General features: G+C 42.5%; 1 protein-coding gene across 1 annotated transcript in view; it reads right to left on the bottom strand.

The window, feature by feature from the left end:
• Positions 1-1,596: 1,596 nt before the first annotated feature.
• Positions 1,597-22,705, bottom strand: part of LOC146856273 (uncharacterized) — a 267,800-nt gene continuing 246,691 nt past the window's right edge. The window contains exon 7 of the mRNA XM_085654369.1: positions 1,597-2,905. Coding sequence (XP_085510495.1) covers positions 2,888-2,905 — 18 coding nt within the window. The 3' untranslated portion in view covers positions 1,597-2,887. The remainder of the gene's footprint in view (positions 2,906-22,705) is intronic.

The raw sequence follows: 22,705 nt of genomic DNA, 5'->3' as shown, positions 1-22,705 counted from the left end.
TGACTCCCAGGTTTCCCACCGTTGTGGAAGGCGCCAAGGGAGTAGAGGTGCCGAGAGGCCAGAAGTTACAAGGAAGAGGCAGAGGAACCTTCCCAACTGCGCAGTGTAGAATTTCGGTCTAATCTGAATTAAATTGTAAAGAGTTATTTCGTAACCACTGCGCAGTGTCGTGCATGCACGCCTGAAACTCCTGCACGGCATTAGGTTGGGTTCCATCAAGAGATAGAACAATTTGGGTGTCAGCAGCATAGTTTACCAATTTCACATTGTGGGCCTGAATGGTATTAATCAATGGGCTCAGATAAATGTTGAATAAAATTGGGCTGATGGCAGATCCTTGTGGAACCCCATGACAGATATTAGTGAAGGCTGACTGGAACGGTGGAAGAGCCACGGCCTGACACCTGCCAGATAGATAGGATCGAAATCAATTCAGGGCAGTGCCCACTACTCCCACCTCCTCTAGATGGGTCAGCAAAATATCGTGGTTGACTGTGTTGAAAGCTGCAGACAGGTCAAGCAATATAGTATGGTAAGGTTGTGTAAATTACGCCATGTTTACAGTTCACTGACAGTCAGTGAATTAAGTATGTGTAAGTTAGACACTCTTGGGTCTCATTTATGAGGTTTTGGCATAGGGCAGAGCCGCAAGGAATCTTATATCTATGTGATATGGGGCATTCCTGTCCTTTTCCCCAGCGCCGGCGTACAATGTGCTGCCATGCGCCAACGCAGTCATACTTGCACCATGGTGCAAGGGTGCCTGCATTGTGAGGCTGATAGATTTTGTGCAAGAAGGGACACCTTCCTGCACAAAATCAATCAATTCAGACGATTTTCTCTTTCTATGTGTGCTGCAGAATGCAGCACACATATAAAAAGGAAAAACGAGGGGAAATGAAAACATTTCTCCTTGTTGCGCCTACCTAACGCCCGCCCTAGGGTGGCGTTAGATTTGGAGGCATTCCCAGGTTTACGATTTCTCGTAAATCTGGCAATGCTTCAGATGTCATGGGTATTGCGTGGGAACACCCACAGCAACACCCATGCAATGCCCCTTTCACGCAGTGTTCAGCATGTAAAGGGCACATATTTACAAGGCCAAGAGAAGCCACGTAAAGTGGCTTTACGTGGCCTTGTAAATATACCGGGGCACATTGCACCACTGGAACGTCAAAAAAGTGACGTTCCAGTGCCACAAGGGGCCTCATAAATTAGGCCCTCTTATGTTTTCTGTTGTCACCTGTGGATCTCCATAGGAGTGTATCATTGGAGTGGTTAGGGAATTCTCTTGCATAAGATTTGCACATCCTTCTGGTGTAATTTTTGAGTGATTCGCAAAAATGTACGTACATATTGCATATTTAAGTGACAAGCTCAGGGTCCAGGCGTAACTGCTGCTTTTGAAAGTGTGTGTAGGAGAACCATTGCCCCATTTTTCAGAGGTTGTGGAGAAAGAAAGAAAACATCATGAAAAATATTTTAAAGAAATAGAAAATAAGGATTTCCAAAGGTAATTTAAATAAGTGTTGAATCCTAGAGCTACATGAGGGTTTTTTACTCAATGCATAAATTAGCTCAATTTACGGGTAGGAAAACAGTTGTAAGAGTCTTTTTATTTAATTTGAGCCATAGGTTATGCCTTTTGGGGTAGGAAACATTCTAAAATACTCTCAAATGGTGCAATTTAAAAACAATGGTAGGGACAAATTACGGAAGTCATTAATTACATCTATTTTCATAAATCAGACTTGAGGCCGTGATATGGATAGGGCGCACTTTCCCTGTTTGTGCCACGGCACACCATAAAACAGGTGTGCCAGGCGCAACCAGGGAAAGAGCATCCTATTACATTGAATGCGCTGCCCCCAGGGCAGACACAAACTCGTGCTGCCCTGGGGGCAGAGCTTTCAAATGAAAAACAGAGCGGCTTTGAAGCAGCCGCTCCGTGTTTCACTGTGCAGGCAGCAACCCGCCTGCACTTTTAAGGCGGATTAGAGATCCCCTTGCAGGCGGGTGCAGTGAGTGACTAACTGCACCTGCCTCTAAGGGGATGTCTGGGGGGGTCCATTGGACTCACATTCCCCCTGCAGTGGGCTGCCATCAAGGCGCCTCCACACAGCTCCTTTGCCTGAGTGCCTACATCTACAACACAGATTGGGCACAGAGAGAGAGAGATTCCCTCCTTTGCATGGGGCCACGCCCTCGTGCAAATGAGGGAAAACCCTCTGGTGATAGCGCAGGCGCTATATGTGCACCAGCGCTATCTGTATTACAAATGGGGCAATACAGGCGTCTGCCGCTCCTTCTGTAATATCAAAGTGCCCCAGGGGGGTGCACAAAACGGGCGCTAACACCTGTTGCGCTTCCAGTACACTGTTGATTAAGTTCTATTAAATTACATATAACAAAAAGGTTATTTAAGCATGGGTTATCATTTTCTTTGCTGAACCTATAATATATTCTTCTCCGGTTGCACCTCTTGGTGGCTTTCCATAATTATGCGTTAAGTTTTGTCAGTAAAGCAACATCGGTGAGGTATGAAGACCTGGTTGACGTAGAGAGGACTTACACACAACATTGCAGAACAAATCATGCTAGCGGATACCCAAAAAACATAACACAACAATAGTAGAGGAAGGGTTTTCCATCATAAATTCTGGCGGTATAGAGACAGACTGGTGCCAGTGAGAAACCACTTTGGTGAGGGAAGTGTCAATCACGAAACTGTTACATTTGCAATCTCAGGAGTACAACAAGTTCCCAAAGGGTGGGGTTGCTCCCAGGTAGTTCCTGGTATGCGGAATGGCACAGCATACTTCAGTGGATGTGAGCCAGTCGTGCCTCACGCGCCACATTCCTGATGTGGGTAGAGCATATGTTGAATTTAGGGCTGTTGAAATATCTGTAAAAGAAAACATATTCTGTTAGGAGGTTAACAATTGGAACCAGGGAAGCCAATCAATGAAGCACATGCATCAGATGGCCTCTCTTCAGACAGTCTGCCTCTAGAGGTCAAGATCAGTTCTTGTGCACATTCAATCCTTTGAGCCTTTTCCTATTATAATACTGATGGGTAAATTAGCAGTAGACCTAAGATTAGCAGAATACTGGAAATGTATCCACAGTTTCTGGAATAAAAACGAATAAACCTGGCCACCCCAATCATTGCAACTCAAGGACAGCAAGGATTCAAGATAGAAGCACAATCTTAGACTTCCAAATAAGGAAGAGAACTTTACAATATTTAATAGCCTGGACATTTTGTGATGCCTGGGAAAGAACATAGGAGCCTGCCTCTTTAGTACATGCCCCCAAGTTAGCCAAGGAATTCCACAAGAAATCTCCCATTAAAACGGGCAGAACATTAGGGGGAGACATTTTAGAGAGGAACTGGCAAAAAGAACGTTTAGAGACGTGAAAACTGTGGAAACAGGTTCATAAGCGGCTGGGGCTGAGATGCAGGTCTCTCTGGTCAAATAGAGGAAGACAACCAATTATATCAACAGAAGGACTGCTTTTCAGCTAATTTAGCAGAGAGAATGCCTAAACAAGTTTGGTTCGCAAATGCTTTGTTGTACGTTTCTGTTTACTAAATTCGTTCACACCCTTGGCATCTTTCTGAACTGTTATTTTGATCCTCCCTTTTCCTCATGTTTTCCTGTTTTGAGAGTTATATATATATATTTAGAAAAATTCAAAAAATAAAAAAATAAAAAACAAAAAGCACTAAGCACTTTATATAAGTAAGGGGGACATGTAGAAGTACATATAGGAGGTCTATATGTAAAAATGCAGCTAAGGAGCAGTAGGCCCTGATGCACTTTATATTTAAAGGGAAACTTTCTCTTTTGTGTGTGTATATATATCTGTTGTTTTTATATTCATCTAATAAATTGGAATTGTTGGTTTCAATTGTATTTTATTGATGAAATTATGCACTAGCATTGGAAAATGATGGAGTATTAGGTAAAACAATACCTGTTCCAAAATGGCGCCCTTATTTACCTAAGGGTTGCAATGGTAATTGTCCTTTGTCTACGTCAATTTATGCTATCGTAGATTGTGAGTATTTAAAGATAAAGAAAATGGTGATCTGTGTCATGAACAAGGCTGCGTGTAGCAGACAAAACGCATGGATGCCGTCACTAGAAAAATAATAAAATAACGAGCGAAATTCCTTTCGAGTGCTGGTTCGATTCTGAAAGGAAAAAGGAGTCCTGAATTTATATACATATATGTGTGTGTGTGTGTGTGTGTGTGCGTGTGTGGTTGTGTGTGTGTGTGTGTGTGTGTGTATGTGTGTGTGTATGTGTATGTGTATGTGTATATATATATATATTGACAAATTGACAAAGGCAGTCGCCAAAACGCGTCTTTTTGTGTGCATAACCCTGGGTGATTAGTTTCCCGGGAGTGCTGTACTCTTTGTACTTTGCAGCAGCGATATATATATATATATATATATATATATATATATATATATATATATATATATATATATATATATTATCTACTGGCGGTCGCCAGTAGATAGTTACAGTTATAGTTAGGACCTATTTTCCATAGGAAATCCGCAACATTCTATTCCCAATAAGTTTGGCGCCGGTTGATGAATCCTCGCGAAATTTTCCAAACTTTTGGCCAGCTCCACTCCGCTCCTACCCTGAAAGTTTCGTGGTGATTCGTAAAGTGGGGGCTAAGAAAAAAGGTGGGTCCCAAAACGCGTTTTCCCCATGCAATTTCCCATAGGATCTGTTGTTGCAGCTACAGCCCGAACCGCTGAACGGAATGACACCAAATTTGGCAAAGAGGTAGTCCTCAGTTCAGACTCGTGCCTTTTGCATAAATCGTGTGAATCTGTTCATTAGTTCCTGAGAAAATTGGGGTAAAAACGAAGTTCGTTGTGTGCGCTGCATCGCATTTGGCGATGCAGCGCGCGCAACGAAATTTGTTTTATTTATTTATATGCTTACTTACCTCTAATCAGCCATAATCCGTAGTTTACTACCCCCCACCCTGCCCCTCCCCCGCCTCACGTCAGCGCCAAGCAGCACTCCCACCACGGGCCTCTACTGGTAAAACATATAAAGGGGGCAGAGTGGAAATACTCTGACCCTCTAGTGGTGCTTAGGGGGTCCCAGAAGGACCCCCTGGGGCCCCCTTTTTTAAAAAAATTAAACGGCGAAATGCGCGCAGGGTGCGCGGATCCAAGGGAAAAAAAATTTAACAAAGACAAGAAATCATTAGTTGTATGACAACTTTCTACACTGAAAGGTAGGGTGTATATTTCTGTTTTTTAAACGCATGATTCTTATTGGTTAACAAAAACTGATTGTAAGGAACATTATATATGATAAGCTGATATGTTGAAAAGTCAAGCACACTTGCTGTCTTGTTTAGCAACATTGTGTGCTGAACTTGTGACCTGTGTGCTCAGTAGAGTGTTCCATGACCTGTTTCTATGGTAACAGGCAGAAGGCAGATTGGGGGAAGGGTTGAAATGTATTTCATTTGGAAAGGGTTGAAATGTTTAACCAATAGAAATGTGTGTTTGCTTTTGAATTTATGTGTGACGGATTGTGATTGGATGTTTACATGTATATGTGTGGAAAATGAAAGGGAAACGTTGCCATTCTTTGTTTTTGCTGAGAGGTGCACAGTGCAAAGATTCTGTATAAGAAAATCTGGTGTGTGACTGATATCTGGTGTGTGACTAATATACTTCTTAATCTACAAAACAACTTGGAAGGTGAGTTATTTAATTGTGAGGGGATGTATGTAGACTATTTTGATTTTAATCAGACTAATGTATTTCTCCTGCTAAAGTGTAGGGAGTACTTTTTTTCTCTACAATCTTATTGACAGTGTGTGTGCATGTAGAGACCATTCTGTGATAAGCATTTGTGTTTTTCATGTGTTTGCAGACAGATAACTGTGCTGTTTTATATTTTGGTAGAATTAGAAACCAGTCATTGTTTATGAAGTTGTGAAATGAGTTATGTTTCTATACTAAAATGTAGTACTCCTTCTAGATGACGAAATGTGTTTTGGTATAGTGCAAGGGACAGTGTTGTTTGTCTAGAATCACACAGTGAGTATGTGTGCATTTGGAAACCACTGTGAGAGAAGTATTTGGTAACATTGTGTATTTGCTGACAGATAACTTTTTTAAAACCTGTCTTGTTGTCAAGTTTTAGTAGCATTAGAAGGCAGTTTTTGCTTATGCTTTGATTAAATGAGTCAGGCTTTGACACAAAAGTACAGTCTTGAAATATGTAGATTGTGTGCAGTTCCCTTATCACTTCCACTGTAGTGAATGAGTTTTGGTAAACTCCTAGGGATAGTGGTGCTTGTCTAGAATCACACTGTGAGTCTGTGTGCATTTGGGAACCACTGTGAGAGAAGCATTTGGTAACATCGTGTATTTTCTGACAGATAACTCTTTTAAAACCTGTCATGTTGTCAAGTTTTAGTAGCATTAGAAGCCAGTCTTTGCTTACGCGTTGATTAAATGAGTCATGCTTTGACACTAATGTGCTGTACTTAAATATGTAGATTGTGTGCAGTACCCTTACCTCTTCTAGACTAGTGAATGAGTTTTGGTAAACTCCTAGGATAGTGTTGCTTGTCTAAAATCACACTGTGAGTCTGTGTGCATTTGGGTAAGGATCGTGATAGAAGCATTTGGTAACATCGTGTATTTGCTGACAGATAACTGTTTTAAAACCGGTCATGTTGTCAAGTTTTAGTAGCTTTAGAAGCTATTCTTTGCTTATGCATTGATAAAATGAGTCAGGGTTTGACACTAAAGTGCAGTACCATTTACTATTCTCTTCACTGTGCCAGAACTGAAAATTTTAAAGTTTTACCCAGGCACTGTCCTAGCAGTAGTCTGATGATTTAGTCAGTTTCCAAGTACTCATGTTGTGAACCATACATTACCACATAGACTGCTTCAAATGTCTATGCAGTATGCATGCAGTCTTCTAACATACTATACACTTGTCTTTCATACCTTCAATTCCCTAGTCAGTATCCATACAGTCCAGCAAACATCCTGTCACTCCCTTTGCACTCCTCTAGTGACACATTCAGTACTAAGTACTAATCCATTCAGTGTGTCAAAAGCCAACCACTTATAAATTCACCCAGGCACTCTCCTTGCTGTACTCTAACCATTCCGTCAGTACCCAAGTACTCAAGCAGTGATCCAGGCCTTAGCACATAGACTGCTTCAAATGCCTATTCACTATGGATGCAGTCCTCTAATCACCTACAAAGTTGTCTTTCACACCTTCAATTCCCCAATCAGTATTCATACACTTCTAGCAAACACCCTGTCACTCACCCAGTGTGTCTCCTTATAGTACTGTAATCATTCAGTCAGTTAGCATGTAGTCTTTTAGTGAGGTAGGCTTTAGGGCATGAACTGCTTCAAAGTAGTATGCACTATGCATGTAGTGTTTTAACCATCGTCACACTTGTGGTTCAGGGCTATAGTTTCTTAGTCAGTTTTTATATAAAATGTGTTTGTACAGTAATGGAATAGTATAAATTTGAAAGTTATTAATATACATTTATTTGTGATTCTTTTTTACAGATACTGTTTTTCAACATAAAAATAGAGAAATCATGCCAGAAAAAAAAGAAAAAGAAAAGAAACTCAGAAAGGCGCAGGAGTGTTTCTCATCCGTTTGCACTCTTCTCATGCAAGATTGTTCGGATGAAGGGTCCTTAGGTGTTTCATCATACTTGCCGTGCCGTACGAGTATTTCTTGTTAGGATCCCCTCACGACAGAGCTCTTTTGCAAATCTTGCACGTGACCAAGGTGGCATTGGTCTTTGTTTGCCCCTCGGGAAAAGTAAAAAAATTCCACACCACTGAAGAAAAACGTTGTGGGCGTGGTGCCTTCTCCAAAAATGTATCCTCAGATTTGGTGAATATTTTAAAGCGGCAACATTTACAGTTTTTGTAAGTTAAACTTATAAAATGTTGTTAACCGTAAGCATTTTATATATCTGTGATTTGTATCTTGTGGTATTTTGCTGAGAATAGCATGTTGGTTTTTTTTTAACAATCTTTCTGATTGGTTTTTTTTTTGCCCGCTGTTAAGTGATGAGTACGATTGAAATCACTATTTTTAGTGAAATTCAATATATTCTGAGAACAGCAAAAAAGGCAAACAAATTATTTTGTGGAAATTATGCTGTGTTGTAAAAAATGTATTATTACATGGTATCATTTTTTTTCCTTTTCTTTTCACAGATTCAAATTTTAAAATAAGCAATTTATATGAATTTAGATTGCAATGAAAATCTGAAAAAAAATGTATACCATTTTTTATTCCTATTACTGTGAAGGTAAGTTTAACTAAGTTTCAATATGCAGAAAGAGGAGGTCTGCAAGAAGCTACAAAGTTGAAACACGTTTCTAAAAACACTCTGTTTATACCTAAGTAGTTTTGAAATCTGACCATAATCAGATATCATGTGAGCTGCAAAAAAAGAGATTTGAGGGGTTCATAATATTTCCCATTGTACCTATTGAAGGACCACAATCATTTCAATCATTCTTCTTTCAACATCTTTGCAGACAAAACTCTGTGCTTACCTTCTATCATTCGCAAGGAATTTTAAAACTGGAAATATGTCACTTTTTGTAACATAGTTATTGTGCAAGACACTCTTTCATATTTACAAAGAGAGGAAAAGCCACTCTGTGCACTTTTTATACTCTATGTAAATACAACCTCATTATGCACACCACTTTGCGTTGAAAGGGTGTTCTATAAGTGTTGTTGTGCATGATTGCACTGAATACTCATAGAACAGGACACATGTCTAGATTTATCAGAAATCTTAAATCTCGATATGTGTGTGAATGCTGCACCATTCTAAAATTGGTGTAGGAAAGCACAACAAGGAGAATTGTTTTCATTGCTCCACATTTTTATGTCTTCAATGCATGCTACAATGCTCAGCATACATTGAAAGAGAAAAATGCCTTTACTGATTGTTTTTGTGCAGGAAGGTGTGTCTTCCTGCACAAAAACAAACAGCACATGACACAGATATCCTTGCACTATGGTGCAAGGGTGCCTGTGTCACCACATGGCTGCAGTTTAAGCAGCCGTGCAGAGAGAAGCATAGATTTGCAACATATTTATGTACATATGTTGCATCCCTGTGCTTAGGAAGTACTACAGCACCCTGCAGTTAAAGAGGTTACTGTGTGATGCTGCAGCACTTCCTCATAGTTCTGCACTTATACATTCACCATACGCTACTAATGCATTCATTCAGTCAATTACATACTACACATACATTCATCTAAACTTTCACACACTAACAAAGAAATTTAGCTCTTTTTTTAAACCAGGAAAGTTAGTTCTTACAAGAACTTTTTTTTCTTCTTCTTCTTTTTTATTTTTGGGGGGGGGTTTCCAACAATTTTGTGATTTTTTTGGGATTTTTTGGGGGAAAAAAACAAAACAAAAAAATAGGAGGAACCAAACAATGAACTTCAGGGAACAATAAAAAAAAAAACTAGCAAATGTGACTTTCTTGCCGGCGGCAGATCAGATCGATCAACTGCTCACCGTAGCACAAAGTCGCATTGCACTTAGTGCAAAGCACTTTTAAAAATTGAAATTGAGGACGGATGTCCAAGTTTTGGGCTGATGGATGCACTCTTGAAGTGCTTGGCTGCGATGAGGTGGAAGGCGCAGGAGCAGGAGTGTTTCTCATCCGTTTACACTCTTCTCGTGCAAGATTGTTTGGATGAAAGGTCCTTAGGTGCTTCATCATACTAGCCGTGCCGCACGAGTATTTCTTGTTAGGATCCCCTCGCGACAGCACTCTTTTGCAAATCTTGCATGTGACCAAGGTAGCATTGGTCTTATTATGCCCCTCGGGAAAAGTAAAAAATTTCCACACCACTGAAGAAAAACGTTCTTTGAGTGGTGCCTCCTCCAAAAATTCATCCTCAGATGTATGAGGAGATGCAGGTGATGCCTGTTGCCCTGAAGCCATTTTTAGTTGAAAAAAGTAAGAGCTAAGTGTAAACTTAGTCTAAAAAATCTTCTTCTCTGCAAAGAGATGCTCCTCCAAAGAAGGTCAAAGAAGAATGATTGAATTGGGTGGGGTCTTTCAATAGTTAGAACAGGAAGTGTAATGAACCAATCAAATCTCTTTTTTGCAGGTCATATGGGATCCGCGCACCCTGCACATAGGCAGCACGCACCCAGCGCGCATCCGCGAAATTGAATTAAAAAAATTATAGGATTAGATGTAAAAATATATTAGTTTTAAGACTAGTTTAGAGTTTGTCTTCAATTAATATTCACATGAAATACATATATATATGTTTTTTTAAATGTAAAATATTTCACGGGATCCGCGCACCTACGGCGTCATAGACGCAGATAACGCATCGCGGAAGCGCGTAAACGTTGCGTTACGTACATCAAACGTGTCGCGTATAGGCTGGGAGTCGCGTACCAGTCGCATTGCGATCGCGCACTAAACACGTACCCAACGCATACCATGCGCGGATGCTAACGCGTAGGGATCAAGAACGGTGCGCATAGGGTGTGCGGATCCAAAAACATGGAAATAATATTTTTTTAAAATATGTTTGAAAAACTCAATAAAAACAAATAATATTTTTTACGTTTTTAAAATATTTAATTAAAAAAATAAATTAAAAAAATGGTGATAATAAAGAATTTCAAAAAAAATAATTAATGTAATTGACACACTGAATTTGACAAATATAGAAATCCAATGAAAATCATTAAACATGATATCTTTAGAGATAAGTTATAGATAGGAATTAGCATTTAAAAAACCTTGGAAATTCACTGAAAAAAACCATAGGTTTCATGCACGTTATAGTTAGGAATTGGCATTTAAAAAACCTTTGAAATTCACTGAAAAAACCAAAGGTTTAAGGGGCGTTATAGTTAGGAATTGGCATTTAAAAAACCTTAGAAATTCACTAAAAAAACCATAGGTTTCAGGAGCGTTATAGTTAGCTGGACATTTCCCTCGTACAAATCCCTAGAAATTCCCCTGTTATAGTTAGTCCAGCTAACTATAACTCGCGCCCCCGCAATGCACTGTTGATGACGTCACATATTACATCACTCATGACATGGTCAGTGACATCACTGATGACATCTCAAATGACATCACTGATGACATCACTGATGACGTCATCCATGTGATAAATTAGTGCATCTTCTCACACCCTAATATGACCTTTGATACACCGACTCAAAATTTCAGACGGCCATTTTGAAAACCATAGATACTCCAATACCAATAACTACACACCCACTCATTGTCTACATACATCTCCACTCACTCACCTGTACAGTCACTCATACTTACAGTCACTCTGTACAGGACTATCATATGCATTTATACACCTATATAGACACTCACACACTACCAATCATCCATTGAGGTACTGACGCATCTAGTCAGTCATGCAAATAATTAATCCCAGTCCAATTTACTCACCTATCCAGTTAAACACACTCAAGTTCACTTACTCATAAAAATACTAACAAATTCTGACGCTCTTATACAATTACTGATACAAGCACACACTCATCCATACAGCCACTCCCAAAATCACACACTCTCACATATAGATAGTTATATACTCTTACACACATATACACTGCGTTTCACATATGTAGTTACTGACACATGTACAACTGAGATATACATTCAATCACTAACACACCCTTACATACAGTCACCCAACCATACAGTCCATCACAAATGCACTCTTCAAACCATGCACCCACTGAATCACCCACTCACACATCTATGCACAGAGTCACACACACCCTACCCACACAAACACTCAGGCACCCATACAGATACTCAGACAACCAATCAATAACCCATATAGACACTCATATAGCTATTCACAAAACCATGCAGCCACTTATACACCAACACACAGACACATACAGACATTCACACAGTTTAGTCACTAGTCTGCAGTAAGATACATTTAATGACTCACTTATAGAGTCAGTTACGCACCTAGAAAATCACCCATTCACACACTTATACACCCACTCATTCTTCCATAGGCCTTTCACTATAAATATATAAAACATATTTAAACTTTACAGAAACACACAGTCACTGGATGACGTGATCAGTGATGTCATCAGTGATGTCATTTAAGATGTCATCAGTGATGTCATAAGTGATGTCACTGACCATGTCATGAGTGATGTAATATGTGACGTCATCAGCAGCGCATTGCGGGGGCGCGAGTTATAGTTAGCTGAACTAACTATAACAGGGGAATTTCTAGGGTTTTGTACGAGGGAAATGTCCAGCTAACTATAACGCCCCTGAAACCTATGTTTTTTTTGGTGAATTTCTAAGGTTTTTAAATGCCAATTCCTAACTATAACGCCCCTGAAACCTTTGGTTTTTTCAGTGAATTTATATATATGCAGAGCGAGGTGGTTGTGACCGACGGCCAGCCTGCGAATCTGTGTTCCAATGCTTGAAAAGCCTCACCTAGTATATTGGCGCCCTTTGGAGACTGGACACCGTAGATGCTGATGCGGAAACGGTGAGGTCTGTTATGGCTTGCTTATGCTTGATGTATACCAGTCTCCCCCGACCTCCATGACATGCTCATTCAGGAATCATGCCTCGAGCTGCTGCCGAATTCAGGTGGTGTGACACTATGCGAATATCCCCATGCCTAAACTCTGGACATAATCTAGAACACCCGTTTCGATTGGGCATCCCAAAAGACACTTGCAAATTCGAACCCATTTTTGCCGGTCTATTTTGAAAACGGACTTTGGTATTCCAAGGCCAGCAAAGGGAATTATGGGTCCCGTAGTTCCTTGGGGACAGCAAAAATCACAGCACCATGGACATTGGACCACCCTCCTATGTGAGGCCAGCAATGGGTTTACTCGAAATGTATAATTGCAGGCTGTCAATTCAATTTTGCCCCATTCCTCACGGGACCAATCAATTACATCTCGATGGCTGGGTTTTCTGTTGCTTAATTTTAGCATAGCGAGTGTCTCATTTCAGTGTGCAGCCCGATTTTATGCTCTGCATTTATGCAGTTTTCATTTTTTATTATTGCTATCCATTTGAATCAGGGCAGCAAATGTTGAGAGAAATGACACCACATCCACAGCATATGCTCCCACCCCTAATAATCAGATGCTACGTTTATTTTTCACATTATGTTGATGTAGAATGATTATCCATGTATATTATTCAGCTCAGCAGGCTTATGAACGGAACGGAACTGCGTTAAGTGGGCGCGCACGCCACGAATGGCGTAAAGTAACTTAGCATTTAAAAAACCGTACAAATTCACTGAAAAAACCATAGGTTTCACACACGTTATAGTTAGGAATTAGCATTTAAAAAACCTTGCAAATTCACTGAAAAAACCATAGGTTTCACACATGTTATAGTTAGCTGGACATTTTACTGAGAAAAAACCAATAAAATTCCCCCGTTATAGTTAGTGCAGGCAACTATAACTCACGCGACCGCAATCCTCTGCTGATGACATATGTGTCTTTATGAAAAAAAAATATTTGTAATATATGTATAGCTAAAATTTAATGGAAGAAGACATGGGCAAATAAGTGTCTAAATACAGTATTAGCATCAGCAGAGGATTGCGGTCGCGTGAGTTATAGTTGCCTGCACTAACTATAACGGGGGAATTTCATTGGTTTTTTATCAGTAAAATGTCCAGCTAACTATAACATGTGTGAAACCTATGGTTTTTTCAGTGAATATATATATATATATATATACCTACTGGCGGTCGCCAGTAGGTAGTTATAGTTAGGACCTATTATCCATAGGAAATCCGCAGCATTATATTTGGAATAACTTTGGCGCCGGTTGACGAATCTTCATGAAATTTTCAAAACTGGTGGGGCGCTCCGTCAAGCGGGGGCCGAGAAAAAAGGGGGTCCCAAAATGTGTTTTCCCCATGCAATTTTCCATAGGAATGTTTAATCGCAGATACAACCCGAACTGCTGAACGGAATTACACCAAATTTGGCAAAAAGGTAGCCCTTGGTTCAGAGTCGTGCCTTTTGGTTAAATGGTGCAAATCCGTTCAATAGTTCCTGAGAAAATCAAAAGTAAAATCACATATATATCTGGGCGGAGCCTAACCACACATCTCATCATGAGATCTGATTGTCTGTCAGCACTTCATCCAAGAAGTGTTAGCAGCCATCTTGGGACCAATATACATGATAGCACCTCATTAAAAAGCATTGCAGTTTATAGAAGGTTTTAAGACTTTAGTTACATTATAGATCATTTGTTGATGGTACCATACTCATTTTAGGAATTGTGGTGTGTTCTAAGGTGAATTTACCATGTGAAAAAGCCTTGTGCTGGGATATCATGAATCATGTTTGAGAGAAAACTATTTTCTCATGCTTTTCCCACAGAGGTTTGGAAGGTGATCTATAAGCTAAACTGAGAGCATATTTTCTGTAAATTCACATTATCTTTCTCAGTCATGTGAGAATGAAGTTTGACATTCTCAGTAAAACATGTACATCCAACAAGGGCAGAGACTATCAGTTGATTACTTTGTGTTCTACTGCAGCTTCCCAGAGTGTTCTAAAGAACAACTAGAGCGCTAACAGTCCTACTTATGACAAACGTATTGCACACCTGAAGCCATCTTGATTGGAATAAAGTGGTAACTCTTAAAACATTTAATTTAAAAAGGAACAAAATAAGGGGATTCATTTTGCCATAGAAAGTATGATTAGTGTAGCAGAAAGAAAAATTAGGGCACATTTTGAGTGACTTCTCAAATCCTCTTCTTTTTCATTAAAAATTTCTGACATTCAGACTGAAACATGCACTTTCAATACCAGCAGCAGACTTCCCTGGTGAGCAGTAGCTATACTACAGTGATCTAATGAGCAACTAGAGTGCTAACATTCTGAATTTATGGCAAATGTGTGACACATCTGAATGCCTTCTTGATGGAATCAAAGTAAAAAACTGAAAGTATTTCCTACTGAGGAGACTGTAGTAAATGAGGAAATTCAGAAACTTCATAACAAATAAGTCTCCCAAGATGGCCACAAAAGACAAAAGAGCCCAAATGTAGCACAAATATCACCCAGATGTAGCCCAAGTATAGCGCAATGACAGAATGTCCCAGAGTGTTCTATAGAACAACTAGAGCGCTAACAGTCTTACTTATGACAAAAGTATGGCACACCTGAAGCCATCTTGATTGGAATAAAGTGGTAACACTTAAAACATTTAATTTGCAGAGGAACAAAATGAGGGGGTTCATTTTGCCATAGAAATTATGATTAGTGCTGCAGAAAGAAAAATTAGGGCACATTTTGACTTCTCAAATCCTCTTTTATTTCATTAAAAAATGCTGACATGCAGACTGAAACATGCACTTTGAATACCAGCAGCAGACTTCCCTGGTGAGCAGTAGCTTTACTACAGTGATCTAATGAGCAACTAGAGTGCTAACATTCAGAATTTATGGCAAATGTGTGACACATCTGAATGCCTCCTTGATGGAACCAAAGTTAAAAAACTTAAAGTATTTACTACTGAGGAGAATGCAGTAAATAAGGAAATTAGGAAACTTCATAACAAATAAGTCTCCCAAGATGGCCACCAGAGACAAAAGAGCCCAAATGTAGCACAAATATCACCCAGATGTAGCCCAAGTATAACCCAATGACAGAATGTCCCAGAGTGTTCTTAAGAACAACTACAGCGCTTACTGTCTTACTTATGACAAAAGTACGGCACACCTGAAGCCATCTTGATTGGAATAAACTGGCAACACTTAAAACATTTAATTTAAAAAGGAACACAATGAGGGGGTTCATTTTGCCATAGAAATTATGATTAGTGCTGAAGAAAGAAAAATTAGGGCACATTTTGAGTGTTTTCTCAAATCCTCTTCTATTTCATTAAAAAATTCTGACATGCAGACTGAAACATGCACTTTTAATACCAGCAGCAGACTACCGTGGTGAGCAGTAGCTTTACTACAGTGATCTAATGAGCAACTAGGGTGCTAACATTCTGAATTTATGGCAAATGTGTGACATATCTGAATACCTTCTTGATGGAATCAAAGTAAAAAACTGAAAGCATTTTCTCCTGAGTAGACTGTAGTAAACGGGGAAATTAGGAAACTTCATAACAAATAAATCTCCCAAGATGGCCAACAGAGACAAAAGAGCCCAAATGCAGCACAAATATCACTCAGATGTAGCCCACATGTATCCCAATGACAGAAGTGTGCAAAAGACTTTTTATTTTTTGTGTTTTTGCAGTTTTATATAGTGCAGAATTGTCAGGTATTGGAGTGTTTTACATAAGCATTGGTTACATCACACAATAACAAATTCATTTTGGTTGTAGACATGGGGAGATTAAGTGATTTGACCACAATCACAGAATGTCGAGCTGAAGCAGAAACTCCAACCTGGTTCCCCAGTTGCAAAGTCTGCAGCTCTGGAAGTAACACCACATCCTCTCCCCTAAGTACAACATTTAATCAAGTGGTCAACTGGATAAAAAAACATAAAGATAACAAATAATTTAAAAGTGCTTTGTCGCTAGTTGAAAACTCAGAAAATGTGTCCTCATTTTAGTTTTTTAGAGCACTAACCATAATTTTGATGCACATAAGACCCTCTCATATATGTAATTTCTAAAGGAAATGCTCTAGGTATTACAGTTTTGATTACATCAAGATGACGTCAGGCGTTCCACACTTTTGTAATAAATATAGAATGTTAGCAATCTAGTTGTTCATTAGGATACTGTTGAGAGGCAGAGGCCAGGGGCACGGACTCTGAAAATTGAAGGCAGGTAGGAGGGTGCAGAGGCAACAATTTGACCACACTGGGCAGGCAGGAAGGGCAGTGGCAGCACAACAGACTATGGAGGGCAGTGGAAAGGGGGGCAGGGGCAACTAACCAACAATACAGGACTGGCAAGAGAGGCTGTGGCAATATAATAGACCATTGTGGGCAGAAGGAAGAGGCAGTGGTAGTACAACCATACATGCCAACAGACCCGATTCAGCCAGGAAGCGTCCAATGTTTTTAAGCTCAAATGGGCTTTATTTGATCTGTCTCCTGTCTACAATCTCCTCTTTTTCAATGTAACTCAAAGGGGAAAATCAATACCCCAGTTTTTTTCCAAATCTCCCTCTTACCAAGTTCAAAATGTTCGCAAGTATGGTACATTGGATCATGGAAGGCAGGAGGAATTGGGGTAGGGACATGGACTCGGATAACAGAGGACAGGAGGGACATGGAGAGGTGCACCAAACTGACCCTACAGGGCAGGCATCAGGGTTTGCAGCAGCACAATACACCACACAGGGCATGCGGGACAGGAGTGCAGCACAACAATCCATAGAAAGCAATAAGGAGGGAACAGGACCATGCACATGGACAACAGAGAACAGAGGGGAAAGAGGCAATGGTAGCTAGCTGACCATAATAGACAGATCGGAGAAAAAGCTGCAGCATAACAGACCATAAAGGGCAGGAGGGACAGATCAGGGGCATTACAATGGAACAGACAAGCCAGGAGGGGGGGAATAGGGGTCTGCACATGGAAACAGAGGACTGGGGGCAAGGGGGCAGGGCAGGAGAAGCAAGATGACCATGAAAGTCAGGCAGAATGGGCACTAGAAGCAAGACACACCATGGAGAGCAACAGTGAGACTATGATGGCATGCACACAGACCATGGAGGGAAGGTGGTAGGGGGTCAGGGACAGCACAGAAGACCATGCATGGCAAGCGGGAGGGTTAGTGGCAGCACAATGGCTATGATGGGCAAGAAGGAGGGTACAGGGGCATGCACAAAGGACCATGGAGGATAGAAGGGAGGGTCAGGACCTGGGCACAGACAAGAGAGTTCAGGGGAAGGGGCCTCACAACAGACCACGCGGGGCAGGCAGGAGGAGCAGTTGCAGCACAACAGAGCAGGGAGGGCAGAAGGGTGTGGCAGTAAAATGGACCATGAAGGACAGGAGAAAGGGGATAGGGGCATCGAATGTGGACAGGCAGGGTGGAGGTGGCAGGGACAGGTTACAGTCATCTGACAATGCTCGGCAGTTGAGAGGGGAGTGGCAGCTCAACAGAACACTCAGAGTAGATAGGAGTGGCAGGTCCATGGAACATGGTGGGCAAAAAGGATGGAGCAGGGGCATGCACAAAGACATCGGAGGGCAGGGGGAAGGAGAATAGGGGCAGCAAGCTAAGCACAGAGGCTAAGCAGGAGGTCATTGATGGGGCATAGAATTAGGCAATGGAGGGCAGGAGGAATGGACTGGTACATCATGCTAAATGGAGGGCAGTGGCAGCACATCAGAACATGCATGGCAGGAGGGAGGAGGCTAGTCCATGGATTCAGACAACAGAGGATAGGGAGGAGGTGGATGGGGCAGCAAGCTAACTGTTCAGAGAAGGCGGGTATTAGGAACTGTTTTTAAAATGTGTGTCTGTGCGAACTACTTAAAACATGAACAAGTATGCAGCATAATCTCACTTTTATTCAGGAAGAAGAGGGCGTTTGTGACTGTGACTCCGGGCTCACTTGGCAGAAACACCCCCTGACCCTCCACCCCCCATCACAAAATGTAATGCCCGTGAAATGGGTAGGTGAACGCAGTGTTATATAGAATATAGTCCTGTGAGCACGATTGAAAATGAAAACTAGATATAGTGTATGGTATAAACTATGCACCAAAAAGTGTGATATAAGATGAACCGGGGCGTGAAATATAATATGCAATACATTGTGCGCAATGACAGATTCATTGGAGAGCGCGAGATAGCACATGCACTAGCGCGTGCTATGCGATATGCACCTTGGAGTGTAATATGCACAGGGCAGTGTTGTGTAACCTAACTAGTCTCTTAAGTTGTAATATAAAATATGTGCTGGGGAGTGTAACGTTGCATATGCACTGTGACAAAGATATGGATCCCAGATTGTAATTTGTATGGCATAGCACTGTGCGTTATCAATCAATAAATCAATCAATTTGTAAAGCACACTACATACCAATAAGGGTTTCAAGGCACTGGGGGGGAGGGGTGGGGGTGCTGCTGCTACTGGTCGAAGAGCCAGGTTTTGAGTTGTCTCCTGAAGGTCAGCAGGTCTTCGGTTTGTCGTAGGTAGAGGGGGTGGGTGTTCCAGGTCCTGGCGGCGTGGTGGGAGAAGGACCTGCCTCCGGAAGTTGTTCTGCAGATGCGCGGGACCGTGGCCAGGGCGTGGTCAGCAGAGCGGAGTTTCCTGTTGGGTACGTAGAAGGAGAGTCGGTTGTTGAGATAGGCTGGTCCGGTCTTATGGAGTGCCTTGCGTGCGTGGATCAGGAGCTTGAAGGAGTTTCTCCTTTCGACGGGGAGCCAGTGCAGGTTCCTCAGGTGGGTGGTGATGTGGTCGCGGCACGGGACGTCGAGGATCAGGCGTGCAGAGGCGTTCTGAATTCTCTGCAGTCTGTTGATGAGCTTGGACGAGGCTCCGGCATAGAGGGCGTTTCCGTAGTCGGGTCTGCTGCTGACTAGGGCCTGGGTGACTGTTTTCCTCGTGTTTGTTGGGATCCATCTGTAGATCTTGCGGAGCATGCGTAGGGTGTTGAAGCAGGTGGAGGAGACTGCGTTGATTTGTTTGGTCATGGTGAGTTTTGAGTCGAGGATGATTCCCAGGTTGCGTGCGTGGTCGGTGGGGGCCGGGGGGGTCCCCAGTGCTGCGGGCCACCATGAGTCATCCCATGCTGAGGGGTTCAACCCCAGGATGAGGATCTCCATCTTGTCTGAGTTCAGCTTAAGTCGGCTTTCCTTCATCCAGTCGGCGATTACCTTCATCCCCTGGTGGAGGTTGGATTTGGCAGTGAGAGGGTCCTTGGTGAGGGAGAGGATCAGCTGCGTGTCGTCGGCGTAGGAGATTATGTTGAGGTTGAGCTGTCGGTGCTGAGGGTGTCATTGGTGTTTGTTGAGATCCTGATGGTGTTTTTGTGGACGATGGCGATTCCTCCTCCGGCCCTGTTGGTGCGGTCTCTGCGGGTGATCTTGTACCCATCTGGAATGGCTATGGCGATGTCTGGCGAGGAGGCTTCGTTCATCCAGGTCTCGGTGAGGAAGGCGACGTCCGATGATGCGGTGTCGAGTAGGTCCCAGAGTTCGACGGCGTGTTTGTGTGCGGACCGGGTGTTGATCAGGATGCATCTAAGCTGGTTGGGTTCCGTCGTGGCAGGCGTCTTGGCACTTTCGAGGCAGGAGAGGCTTCAGTTCCGGCAGGTGAAGGGACCGTGGGTGCCCATCGGGGCGGCCTTGCAGCAGGTGTGGGTCCTTCCTGGGTTGAGAGCGATGAGGGTGTTGGCGTTGTAGTGGAGGCGGCGATCCTTATAACATAGGCATCGAGGAAGGCTCGTTAGATGGGGCAATATAACCTGAGCGAAGGCAAGTGTGGCATGACATATTCATGGGGTGGTGTTACAGTGCACATGGGCTAGAGAGTGTCATAGCATACGCACTAGCTGGTGGAATACAACACAGAGGTGTGTGGCACTCGGCGGGCACTGGTGGGTGTAACACAGCATTGGGCTCAGCCAGGAGCGCGCTGTGACTCTCAAGTGAGGTTCGTCTCCTTTCCAGAGAGTAAAATAAAAAGTGTTACACATCTGGCGGTGGATGTGTGTTTTATTAACCGTGAGGGGGGTTTCTTGCATAGTTTGGTCGAATTTTTGTTGAATCCCCTTTGAAGGGCTTGGTGTGCGTGTGTATTAAATGTGCCCGTCAATAGCTACCCATGTTTGTATAAATAAATGACAAGGGTGTCTACTTGGAGAGTATCCACCGGCGGGGGTGCCACGATTAGGCACGGTAGGGTGTCCGACACATCAGCTCACTAGCGGTGTAAATACATTCCACATGGATTAATTGTATGCATAGTCGCCTTTTAATGAAGATCACGCAAATCGTCATGGTGATAGGTATGTACGGTTTGTCCAGCATGTCCTAGGTGTTTCTATAAATATATTTGTTTTAAAACAAAAAAACAAAGGCCAGCCCCGGGGGATGTGGTCCCCGGGGCTATAAGTGGCCTGGGGAGGGGGGCCAAAGCAGCCCCCCTTCTAAAGAATAAAAAAAAAAAAAGGCCATGCCTCGGGGGTTGGGGTCCCCGGGGCCGATTAAGGTCTCGGGAGGGGGGCCACGCGGCCAATAAATTAGAAAAAGATGGGGGGCCACACAGCCCCCCTGATTAAAAAAAATAATAATAATAAAAGACCGGCATTGCGCCGGAGGCCACGCCCCCTCCTTGTAGCACTCTGCAAACGCGCCCCCTGGCAAGTTGTAAGTTGGAGAACTAATTCCCCACCAATACTGAGGGTCCCTGAGGGCCAACTAGCCCAACAGGTATCTCCAGTATGCGCCAGGGAGCTGCGTTGCAGACGGGTGTTCTGAGGCCACGCCCCTTTTTACACCTCTCTGCAACGCAGCTCTGTGGCGCTTACTGGAGGTACCTAGTGGGCTAGTTTGACCCTAGGGACCCTTAGGATTCAAGGGGACTTAATCTCTCAACTTAGAACGGCCACAGGGTGCGTTTACACAATGATGAAGACAGGGGACGGGGCCTGAGGTGATGTGTGCAAACACGCCCTATGGCGCGTTTTAAGTTGGGGAAATAATTCCTTTTCAATCCTGAGGGACCCTGGGGGCCAACTAGCCCACCAGGTGCTTCCAGTAAGCGCCACTGCGCTGCGTTGCAGAGAGGTGGTCCAGGACGTGCCCCTTTTTACACCTCTCTGCAATGCAGCTCTGTGGCGCTTACTGGAGGTACCTAGTGAGCTAGTTGGACCCTAGGGACCCTCAGGATTCAAATGAACTTAATCTCCCAACTAAAAACGGCCACAGGGCGTGTTTACACAGTGGTGAAGGGAGGGGACGGGGCCGAAGGTGACGTGTGCAAACACGCCCTGTGGCGCGTTTTAAGAGGTAGTTTTAATCCCCCTGCCCTATTATATACTAGGGGCTTACAGAGAAGGTCATGCTCGACCACAGGGGGACTCCAACGCATAGTGTTCCCTAGTGTATGTAGGTGTTTTCACTGTATTCTAAGTGTCTTTTAACATAGCACTGGCTCTAGGACTGGTTAGTCAGACTCAGTTACCACCAGTATCCGTCTGAAAAAGTTGAGGGTACAGGATGGTTTTGCAACAAGGCTTCTTTCTGCTCTTCTGTTTGTTCCTTCTGCACGTTATCTTTCTTCCTGCACTTTTCTTCGTCTTTGAGGACTTCTGTTGCTTCTTTCTGTATTTATTCACATGTCCTATCTCTGTAGGCATAGTTAGAAATTAGCATTTAAAAAACCTTTGAAATTCACTGAAAAAACCATAGGCTTCAGGCATGTTATAGTTAGGAATTAGCATTTAAAAAACCTTAGAAATTCACTGAAAAAACCATATGTTTCAGGGACGTTATAGTTAGCTGGACTTTTCACTCGTACAAAACCATTGAAATTCCCCGTTATAGTTAGTTTAGCTAACTATAACTCACGCGCCCGCAATGCACTGCTGATGACGTCACATATTACATCACTCATGACATGGTCAGTGACATCACTCATGACATCATTGACGA

Source organism: Triturus cristatus, chromosome 4_1 (assembly GCF_964204655.1).
Source record: "Triturus cristatus chromosome 4_1, aTriCri1.1, whole genome shotgun sequence".
Lineage (NCBI taxonomy): Eukaryota > Metazoa > Chordata > Amphibia > Caudata > Salamandridae > Triturus > Triturus cristatus.
The sequence above is the reverse complement of the archived record's forward strand: the minus strand, read 5'-3'. Positions and strand labels throughout refer to the sequence as shown.